Raw genomic sequence first — 11,690 nt, forward strand, 5'->3', positions numbered from 1 at the left:
AATTTGGGATATCAGGGATTTCAGATATTTAAAATTTTTATATCTTATATTTATCCTTATATGTTGGGCATAAATCCATATATCTTATATTAAATCAATCAATATACTTTATTACGCTAATGAATAGTGCAAATTAAGATGAGTTCAACGTGACTATATTTTTCATTGTTATTTAAGGAATTGTGACAATCAAAGATCAAGTGGGTAGTAGAGTTAAATATGAACCATCAGTAGTATGATTTATTTAGACATGCTTTTATTTTATTCAAGTAAATAATTTCTTTATAATGATTTTATTGCTTTAGTATAATAACATAATTATGGTTCAAATGAGAAATTACATCTTTGGAGATTTATTTTTACCAGAAGAAAATGATCCAACGCAAAATATTAATGTAGTACAATTTTTTAATTTGTAAACTAAAAATCCCATATGAAGTTTCCATATCCAACCTAACCAACTACCCCCGTACGGTACAATAGGCGAGAAATGACAAATTGTGTGACTTGGGTAATGGGTTTTACTAGGGCTTTGTAAACGTGAAAACTCCCCTCCGTCGGACCGATCGACCGTCCTTTTCTCTCTCCACCGTCCGATTCCGGTATTCAATTCATCTATCTCAATGAACACGGCGAGATCGAACTCCCTCAGCAAGCTCCGGCTGCTGAATCACTTGCTGCAGTCGACGCCTGTTGTTACCTGCAGAGCCGTCTCCACTCTCTCTTCGCCGATTCTAAAGCAGTCCTCTCTTCTATCCGGTCAAATCCCTCCACGTCAGCTCTCCCCGTTCTTCACATCGGTCCGCCATTTTCGCAATGCTCGTGACCCTAGTGTGAGGTAAAAAAAGTTAATCCTCTTTTTCGTATTGCTATAATTTTTAGTGTTATATTGTTTTCTGTGAAAACGTTGTGTTTTTTTTATGAAGATATGAAATTCCGCCGCCTGTTAATTGGGGAGTACGAATTGTGCCTGAGAAAAAGGCATATGTTATTGAGCGGTTTGGGAAGTATGCTAAGACATTGACTCCTGGAATTCATGTGTTGATTCCTTTTGTCGATAAAATTGCTTATGTTCACTCGCTCAAAGAAGAGGCTATTCCTATACCTGATCAATCCGCCATCACCAAGGACAATGTCAGCATTTTGATTGATGGTGTACTTTATGTCAAGGTTCTAAGCTCTAACTAATTTTGGATTGAGACATTATTGATTGTACACTCTTGGAAATGTGAAAATGTTTTATGTTTGTTGTTTAACTGTAGATTGTGGACCCTAAATTGGCCTCGTATGGGGTTGAGAATCCACTCTATGCGGTAATTCAGCTAGCACAAACAACTATGCGCAGTGAGCTTGGTAAGATTACATTGGACAAGACCTTTGAGGAAAGGGACACTTTGAATGAAAAGATAGTGGTGAGCCTTTTACTAGTGTATGTTCCAAAAATGTCTAGTCCCATCCTCACTGTTTCTCCTCATCCCCATTAATAGCATGTGTCGAGTATCTATATTTTTTTGTCAAATAGGATAACTTGAGGGTTGTTTGATCAGTTCCTTCCACTTACGATTGTGGGTATCTGAAATTGGAAGTAAGTGAATTGCCTATGTAATCTATTGGATGTAGTTCTTCATGCTTGAGATGCAGGTTGTATATATTATCCACTTGTAAGATTTGAGCTAGTTATTTATAGAATTGATGATTAACTTATCTTGAATATTACAAGTTTCACATAAGGTTGATAGATCCACCTGCTAGAACCTTGTTTCATATGTTAAACAACTCTACTACTCAAGAAATGCTAAATTTGATGGGAAGGATAGATTTTGCTCTGAAATTTTAAAATGCCAAAAGAACACATTGTAAAGGCATGTACTTTGGTTCAACTAGTACATGTAATGTTAATTGTCCACTATAGGTGGTTTTGCAACTTTATAATGGACTAATAAATGGTTGATGATTCACATCCTCTCACAATCATTTGCACATGAAGCACCAGTTGACATGCTATATTTCTTTCCTTATATAACTAGTGGTTAGTATCACCGCCTTACCGCCAGCAACGTGAACAAGCAAACCTTTCTCGGTGCTCTTTGTATCCAAACAGAGAAATATTGACAGCCCTATCCTCTATTTTCAGTAACTTGTGTTAGAAGAACTTCCTAGGAAAAACCACTTCCCCTACCTAGAGACTTCCATGTGTTCACCTTTACTTGGGTGATAATTGGTCTACAAAGTAATTTATCAAATTTGAACTTCTTCTATCTTTTTTCTGGGTTCGATACATTTGAGCCGAGGGTCTTTCGGAAACAACCTCTCTACCTCCACATGGTAAGGTCTGCATACACTTTACCCTCCCCGGACCCCACTTTGTGAAATTTAACTGGGTATTTTTTTTTGTTGTTGTTGAAGTTCTTCTATCTTTTGATCTTGTGTGTTCATTTTGAATCATAGGCTTTATAATGATCCACCATCTTTTTCTCTGTATATCTGGTCAATGCTATCTTTTCTGGTTTGATATGTAGAAAATTACTCGAGTATTTGACACTTACGAATTCATCCACTCACCGGCAGTGCTTTAAGAAGCTTCTCTTGGTCCATTAAACGTGATTTTACGGCTAAACACTTCCCATCCTGTATCCACTATAGTTTGCATTCATAAGGTAAAGTGGTGTTTCCGGTTCTGTATTCCTCCTTATCATACTTTTCTGCATTCACTGTCTTCCCTACCTAGTGTTCTCATAACTGAACCTCTGAGCCACTTTCTTTAGTCTGTGTTACTGAATGTTCTTGAGTCTTCAATCCGAGCACTCCATAACTAGATGTGACAACATTTCAATTCATTAGATGAAACTTTTTTATCCCGTTACGTGTCTTCCTCAAGAAATTTCATTGTAGTGTCTTCAGCTTCTCTGTCCCTCTTGCCGATGCATGCATGTTCGGGGGCTCGGGGCACTTGAAAATGCCTTTATCAGGACTTCTTTACTCATTTAAACGAAAACTTTTTCTGCCACTGTGTCACCCTTTCTCAACTTTTTCTACTTTAGGATTCCAAACTGCAAGTAATTGGTAGTCCTAATGATCTTCCTGATGTTTCTACTAAATTTATCTTTTTGGTCTCTCTCTTAGACTTTTCATTACGCTTCAATGTTAAAGGAGAAAATTGTAGTTATATGTAATTCAGCACCTGCCTGCTGCTGTTTTACTTTAATAAGACATTATTACTTTAAAAAAAATGTGATGTAAAATATATGCGCCTTGTTAACATATACAACAGAATATGAATCTTCACTGTTCATGTATCTCCGTTTAAGCCTGTCTCAGCCATGTTGACATAGAGTTCACATATTTATTATGTCCTGTTGGTATTTCCTGTTTTCCCGAATTACGATTCTCTTTGTAATTCACTGTTAACTGCCTTTTTAAGTATCAAAGTCCTTTGTCATAGTTTATGTACCATATATTGATTATGCTTAATTATTGAGATAGGACTGAGGAATTAGTTAACTTGTGTAAAAATCAGGTCAAAATGGATATAAAATTGACTTTTTGAAGAATTTGGCAATTGCCTTTTATTGACAATAAGATTTTCTTAAGTTTTATTGAGAAAGAGTCATTTTTAGGGAGGTGAAGACATGTTATAGAAGATTGTAATGTTTTTTATTTGTTATTTTTTAATCGTTTATGGTTTTCCTTGTAGTGTTTCTGTCTTTATCTTTATTGTGTCTGTAATCCGTTGTTTTTCTGTTTTTGCCCTTCTTTGTGTGAGCTTGATTATTTTTTTACTCCCTATAGTCTATAATAATAACTGAATTTTTGAGCCTTTTTTCAATGTTCAAAATAAGTTAATTGCTCAATGTTCAATAGAGTTGTATATTTTTTCCATTTTTCCCTTCATTTACATTTTCTAGGTGATAAGTTCAAGAGAGTTAATTGTTCATATTTATGGTTTTACTTTGAATTATTTCTATCTTCAAGAATAGTTTGAGTATACCTAAAAGGGCAAAAGTGGAAAGTGGTGTTCAATTTATGTCCTATTTTTTTTTCTAGTGGGTGTGCATTGGCTCACAAATTCACTTAACATGGACTAGAGGGAGTAATAACTAAAATGTAAGTGAATTACTACTTAAATAAATTGGTCAACTTGGCTGTTAAGAGTCGAACTAAAGGGTATCCTACCACATGAGGTGTCTAAGAACGACGTTAAGAAGAAACTCCAATATAACCAAATACTAATAGAGGATAAATTGGTAAGAGTTAAGACTCCATCCATGATGAGAGTGCCAATATCCAACTACACTGATTCTTTTCTGTGAATTGCATGCTATATGAGCTTCTTGAGTCTACTTTTCTGCTGAATTGATAATATTGAGTACATTTTCATCTGGCACATTTGTGAAGGATGAGTGTAACTGCAACTTTAAAAAGCAAGAGTCTCGTGACACTTTTAGATGGAAATTTTATCAAAATAATGAAGAATTTATATGCTTAATAAATCTCAGAGAATAAGAAATGATATTTCATGGAAAGTAAAGGAGGGTAAAAACAAAACATTGGTTTGAACTTTGAAGAAGCAGTTTCAATTGTTTTTAGCCATAAAAGCCACATTTGAGAAGTTATTTGCTGTATCATTTAGGTGTGTATCATGAAATCAGATAGAACCTCTGGAATGGAACTCAAAGTTAAAAGAGAAACTACTACTGGTCCAAGGTTCTATGATGATTCTGGTGAAATTAATTGTGTACTTGATAACATAATTTAAGTATCTCTATGTGCTTTTTTAATGTTTTGTCCTCGCCATCAAAATACTGTTTTCTTCAACTTCACTTCACTATCAATCTGCATATGAATCCGGAGTCGCTTGTTGAATGACCATTATCATCATCAAGTTCTGTACCTATTGCATATGGTTTATTTAGGTGGTGTTTCTAGAGTAACCATCAAGTAACTTCTGCATTCTTATATGGCCATATTGACGATAGTGATTGATCTGTATTAGTACATCAGCTTATTTAGGTGTGAGTTAATGATATGCTCATCTGATCCCTACACTGTCAAATTTTACCTACAATGATGTGCAATACTTTTGAGTGTTGATTTAGGAAGCATCCCAGTGGTTTCCTTTTAGTTCTGCACCTTCGATGCTTGAGCTTGTTCCCTCTGATGTGCGCTTTTATTGTAGATGGCTATTAACGAGGCTGCAAAAGATTGGGGCTTGAAATGTCTTCGATATGAAATAAGTATGTGGGTTAGTCTGCCGATTTTTCCATCATTGTAGAAAATGTCTGACTTTATATTGCTGAGTATGTCTGCTATCCTTCTCTTTTCAGGGGATATATCTCCTCCTCGCGGAGTTAGAGCTGCTATGGAGATGCAGGCTGAAGCAGAACGTAAAAAAAGGGCACAAGTTTTGGAGTCAGAAGGTAATTGATCCTCTTTCTGATGGTTAGTTTGCAATGCAGTATTTATGTTAGAATTCTAATTGGTAGGTCTGCCTTTGTGGTAGAGGAGGCATACCCAGGGGCGGAGCAACCCTAGGGCAAGGGATGTCAAGCGACACCCCTTCGTCAGAAATTTACATTGTATATATAGGTCAAAATTATATTTAATGAATATATATACAAGTGTTGACACATCTTGACATAAGTTGAAGGTATAGTGTAGTGGTTAAGGGGTTGCAAAAGTTGTTTTGAGGTTGTGTGTTCCATCCTTGATAGCACCATTTACTTTTTTACTTTATATTTTGACACCCCTTAATAAAAATCCTCTGGGCATACCTTATTATGATATCAGGGACAGACCAGCTTATTTTACATTTGCAAGTAGATCTATCGAAAAGCTTTTCCATCAACATAAAGAGTCGATCTGTTCTTACTAGATACATAGTCTCCTTAGGCTGATAACTTAGTAACTAAATGATTACCATGCCAATGTAAAATCACACTTTACTTCCTTTCTAGAATTTCTAGTATTTCAATCTGTCATGCAGGCTTTTCTTTTTCCTTTTTAATGATGATATTTTTTGACACTATAACAGGAGAAAGGCAGGCAAATATTAATATTGCAGACGGAAGGAAGAGTTCGGTGATCCTTGCCTCAGAAGCTGCAAAAATGGACCAAGTCAATAGAGCGCTAGGTTTGTTTACTTAGAAAGTCTCTTTTTCCATGCACTTTGGTGAGACTCAACTTCCCTTTATCATGGTCGAAAAAAAGGAGAGTAGAGCTGTTTAGCCAGTGAAATTCTCAAAAGAAAAACTAGAAGTTTTGTTGAGAACATACTTTTCACCTACCATTGCGAGTTGCGACTGTTGGATAAGGTTTAATGGATTGATTAGCGTATGTGCATGTATGTGTGTTCTCTCTGGTCTTAAAGGCGACAAATGATGTTCATCATGGTCCATTTCTGTATTTGGTGGTGCCAAGGTGCCTGATAGAAAATATATAGTCTCAAGGTGTTTCAAGTTACATAAAACATTTAACTAGTCCATTTATAGTGACCTTTTATTTTTTGGGGTCAATCTCAGCTTCACTGGTTCTCCTCATTCATTTTCTCTCCCTGTTGAATGAATCAGGTGAAGCAGAAGCAATCCTCGCCAGGGCACAAGCTACAGCAAAAGGAATTGCAATGGTGTCAGAAACCCTTAAAGAGCATGGTGGTGCAGAGGTGAGATTCTTGAAACACCACTAGTGCTGGTCCTGATATGGCTCTGATTTTTGTCTTTTCTTTCTTCTTCCTCCCTGCCCCTTCTTCTGGCACGTATGGAAGTGGAATAGCAGGCTGCTTCCCACACTTGTAATGCGCCAGCTTATGGCAAAGTTTTCTTCCATTGGATTGTCAATATCTCACTTGATTGTACCTTAGCCATTCTGTCACACTTGCAACTTTCAATATTTGGTTTGTAGGCAGCAAGTTTGAGGATTGCAGAGCAGTATATCCAAGCCTTCAGTAATATTGCAAAGGAGGTGAAGCACAATTGTTGCATTATATTTGTGTCAGCTGTCATGTGTAAGTTGTTTGCTAACTTTGTTATTTTTTCCGTTTGCTTGTATCAATTTTGAAGGGCACAACACTGTTGCTTCCTACAAATGCTTCTGATCCTGCTAGCATGATGTCTCAAGCTCTTGCCGTATATAAAAACGTAGTGGGAAAGAATCTTGGCACTCAGCTTCCTGTGACCTCTCAATCCAAGTTGACCAAAAACACCAAGCAGAGTGATTCATCTGCAGTAAGCGGCGATGACAGCTCTCTTACTGTACATTCTGCTGATGATGATCATCTGAGTGATCCCATTTTCTCGCTGCAAAGCCACAAAAAGGATGACTGAATTTTCTTAGCTTTGTGGAGTAACTAGCCTTACATGCATCGAATTCCTGAGTAGATAATTTGGCAATGATAAAGAGTGCCTATTCTTTTGGCATAGAGCTCTGACTTGCATGCATCATTTTGGTGATAAACTCTTTTTTCCTGAGGATGGCTGCTGAGTTCCGGATGAGGCTTCTTGGTAAGTAGAAAAATGGTAAAAAATTGAAATGGAAAAAGTGGTAGTTAGTGGGCATTATACTTGATTGACTCTCCTTCAAATTTTGAAGGATGAAGCATTTCCAGAGGTTTATTGTTTTGGAGAACTTCAAAGCGTGTGGGAAACATGTGCTTTTCAGTCGCCACTTTTATATGCTGTTTTTACATACGTTCTTGTGGAGACTCAAACTAATGACAGTAAAATTTCATTGTTCAATAACTTGTTTTGTGCTCCAGGAGACGAACTCATCTTTTTTGAATAAATATAATACCATGAGACGAGCATCTGTTTGTTAAAGAACTCATGCTTTTCAAATGACTTGCGAGTTGGTATCCATCAAAAAGCAAGTATTCAAGAAAGATTATATTTGATGGTAACCTACTTACTACTACTAGAGTAGAGGGAAAATTGACCTTCAAACTAATCTGTATGGTGAAAAAGAATCATGTTATTAATCCCACGAGATTGATTTACAGAATGACCATGTGTTTTAATCCCCCTTGCCCTAAGCATGAACTTTGATAAGGTCTGCCTCATGGGTAACACTTTGAACTTTTTGACCTAGAAGGTTTGCCAATGGGCAAGCTGGGGTTTCAAGGTCAATGGGTGTAATTTCCTACGAGAAGTTGAATCGCTTATCAAGCACATTACCTACTTATTAGAACTGAGATAAACTAGAAAATATTAGCAACCAAAAGTAAGATGCACTGCTCTTCCAAAAGAAAAAGAAAAACAGCCAGTGGAAATACTGAAAATCATAACCCGATTCCCAACTCCTCTCAAGTCTTTGAAGCACCCTTCCCAAAACCAAAAACACAAGCAAAATGAATTTGCTTGACTATAATCCTCCCATTCAGATGCCTGATAATGATCTTGACACCACGTAGTCGTTATAAACTTAAAGAAAATGTTGGGAGTGAAATGAGATCACAATTGGAGTTGAAGTAGAGTTTTGGACTCACTCCTAAGACCTATGCACCAGTATGAATGTCAAAAAATCTACCCAAATCATCGCGATCAAAATGGAGAGGAAGGAGATGGTACAAGGATAGAAGGAAGGCTGAGATAAGGGATCATCAAAAGAGTTGCTATAAGGACAAAGGGAAGGTTGGAGATGAGTACAGGGTTATTCTAGCAGCTGTTATGGTAAGGGAGGTTGTTGGAGGTTGAGGACAGGTTGGGGAGAGAAAAGGGGATAAACCAAGGGGAGGAGGAGAATAAGGAGTAGCCCTAGGGGGTGAGGAAGTATTGGGCTCATGAAAATGGTCACTCTGTTCTTTGTTGCCAACTATCGCTACAAGTAACAGTAAGTCCGCCCAATTAGAGACAGAACGAGAATGGCATCAAGGGCAGAGTAAATCATGAATAACAGACATGTGAAAATGATAAACGAAACAGCAAATATACCTCCAATTTGGGTTCAATGCTTTGTTCCAAACAGACATTCATCATTTTCCAGAGATCTGGATTACATAAGTAGCTTGCTAAATATCACAAAAGTATTTGGTTTGAGCATTTCCCTAGCCAAACATTAGACTACAGTTTGACCTCACACATCAAACAGATCCAAAACAATAGAAAATTCCGGTGCAAAAAGACAGGCAGGTTCTTCAGAAACCTAGCAAGCCAATATCCCATACTTTCCTCAAAGGTTAAAGTCCAAACACACCTATCAGCCATAAGAACTTAAAAGGAGATGTAAAGCTACCGAAGACATGTAGACGACAATCTTATAGCCTCAAGAATCAACTCATCCATCTCCTCATCAAATTTCTCACATATTGAGAATCCTCTTCCTTTCCCTATATCACTGGGGCTCAGTTATATAAATCCTCTATATCTTTGGTCTCTGTTGGGACCAATTCATCTCTTTTATACATCACACATTCATTTCAGGCACTATAAAAGAATTATCGCAGGACTATTAAGGCAATTGGGACGGAAATTTCAAAAATCAAAGAGACAATGATAAGATATATCTAAATCTCCTAAAATTGTATAAAACCAACAAAAAAACAAGAACAAAGTTGAAATCATCTAGCCGTATATTCCCCTCACTACATACAGAAGATACAGGTATGTTATACAAAAAATCATCCTATCAAGTCTAACCCTAAATCAAGTAATCAACGAAACCTGATCGATCATAGCAGCCCAAACAGCCCGACGAAACCAAGTAACACAAGCCAAACAATGTGAATCAACAATAGCGCTTGACCCGTAACCGGAGCAGAACCTCCGTTTCCCACCTCGCAGATCCCTGATTTCACAACACGCACACCAGCACAATGTGCGTCGGGGCAACCACACCAGTACGTCACACCGTTAACGCCGCAGACCGGGTCGGGTCGGAAGCAATTAATAGTGCAGGATTCCGACGGAGACGGCGTCGTAGAGCAAATGTCTTGATTCACTTGTTCGGAAGGCAAAAGAAGCGGGATGATTTCATCTGAATGGACGGTGACCGGGAAGTAGACGACGGAGATGAGCAGGAACACGACTATAGGTTGAAAAGCAGAAATTCTAAGAAATTCCATGGTTGTTATATTTGATTAAATTTTTTTCCGGCGAGCCTTTCTTAGAATAGAGAAGAAAAGCTCGCCTTTCTCTTATAACAGAAAACCTAGTTGAAGAAATCGAAAACCCGAGAATTGAAATTTTGGGGATTTCCGATGATCAAAGGAAAGTATTTTTATTTTTTTGGAAGAGGAAACGAAAGGTAAATTTTCCTTTATTGTTACGACTCCGTTAAATTCGAAGTCTCTAGCGGTTGAAATTGTAGACACACTATTGGTTTGTATCCCACCTGTACTGTTGACCTACCAACAAAAAATAGAGGTCATTTTTAATTACTCGTTTTGTTCATTTTTTTTTGTCACGTTTTCTATTCATAAAAATAGTCAATTTAATTAATTTGTAAAATTAGATTAATGTGATAATAAAGTATTCCAAGTTTACAATTATTTTCATATTAAAATGATGACAAAAATACATTTTAAATTGATCACATTTTATAATAAGGGAAACGTAATAAATAAAAATAAATAAAGCAAGTCAAAGTATTGGGTTATTTTGAGAATGGACCTAACCCACCTAAAGTTAATATTCTTCTAATTTGTTTTTCCTTTTTTTTTTTTGGCTTATTTTCTAACGGCAGATTTGCTACTTTAGATTTCTTTTATTTGATGAGACAAATATTTGTAGCCATTGACAGGGTTGACCAGGCTGGATTATTTTTTTATGCTATATATTATTCTTTTATATTTTAATTATGGCAAAATTTTGAAAGTTAGCATGATTTATTATTTAGACATCTCAATTATATTTTGTACAATTTAAATACCAAAAGTAAGGTCGAATTGTATAATTTCAACAATTTTGTAATTTTCACTTCAAATGAGCGCATAAAATTTCAAAAAATAGATTTTTTTAATTTTTATTTCCTTTTTCTTAATTTCTTTTCTCTTTCTTCTCCACTTTATAAAACCCTCTTTAATGAACATTTTCATGTGATTTTCAATTTTTTGAGGTATTTATATCACATATAAATTACGGATTCAAAATTATAACCTTTTGTTTTAAAAATAACTGCAGCATAATTATTTTAAAAATAAGTAAACCTTTTGAATATGTAAAACTGGCATGAAAATAAATATAGAATATGAATTAAAACAAAATTGTCTAGTTGAAGTACATTTCAATACTATATAGCAATAATACAAATTACAAAATGTATTAAGAAATATTTTGAATCTAAACTCTACATAAAGGAAATTTCCATGAAGGACAATGAAGTTGATTAATAGGAGAAAAAAGAGATGTGAAATGTTAATTTCAAGTTTCAACTAAAGAAGAGGAAGTTAGAAAAGAAAAGCAAGAATTTAGAAAGGAGAACTTTGTTATGGAAGAATACTCTTGAATTGCTTTCAAATTTTGTGTTGGCTTACAAATGACTAAGACGACCCTTATTTATACTTGTGTGGGGATGGTTCCAAATATTACAAGATCTAGACTATTCTATGATTTACTACAAATATCTAACTCTCTAGAATATCTACACATTTCTTACATACATATACAAGAAAGTTCTAGTGTATCTTCTAGCAACTACTCTAGAATATCTAGATATTTCTTCAAGATAATTCTCTATGTTTTCTACACTAGGACGTTCCAGAG

The 11,690-nt window shown here is 35.9% G+C and overlaps 2 protein-coding genes across 2 annotated transcripts; one reads left to right on the forward strand and one right to left on the reverse strand.

The window, feature by feature from the left end:
• The first annotated feature begins 435 nt into the window (after positions 1–435).
• On the forward strand, positions 436–7,677 carry LOC125813874 (uncharacterized). The gene is made up of 9 exons (XM_049493348.1): positions 436–838; positions 927–1,170; positions 1,263–1,412; positions 5,177–5,234; positions 5,325–5,417; positions 6,032–6,130; positions 6,567–6,658; positions 6,898–6,957; positions 7,056–7,677. Exons 1-9 carry the CDS (start codon positions 624–626, stop codon positions 7,317–7,319), a joined length of 1,275 nt encoding a protein of 424 aa, XP_049349305.1. The 5' UTR covers positions 436–623; the 3' UTR covers positions 7,320–7,677.
• A 1,842-nt stretch (positions 7,678–9,519) lies between these two features.
• LOC125813885 (uncharacterized) lies at positions 9,520–10,207 on the reverse strand. The gene has a single exon (XM_049493363.1). The coding sequence runs from the start codon at positions 10,049–10,051 to the stop codon at positions 9,659–9,661; it is 393 nt and encodes a 130-aa protein (XP_049349320.1). The 5' UTR covers positions 10,052–10,207; the 3' UTR covers positions 9,520–9,658.
• Positions 10,208–11,690: the final 1,483 nt, after the last annotated feature.

This window comes from Solanum verrucosum, unplaced genomic scaffold (genome assembly GCF_900185275.1).
Source record: "Solanum verrucosum unplaced genomic scaffold, falcon-dt-bn FXZP01000205.1, whole genome shotgun sequence".
In the NCBI taxonomy this organism is placed as follows: Eukaryota; Viridiplantae; Streptophyta; class Magnoliopsida; order Solanales; family Solanaceae; genus Solanum; species Solanum verrucosum.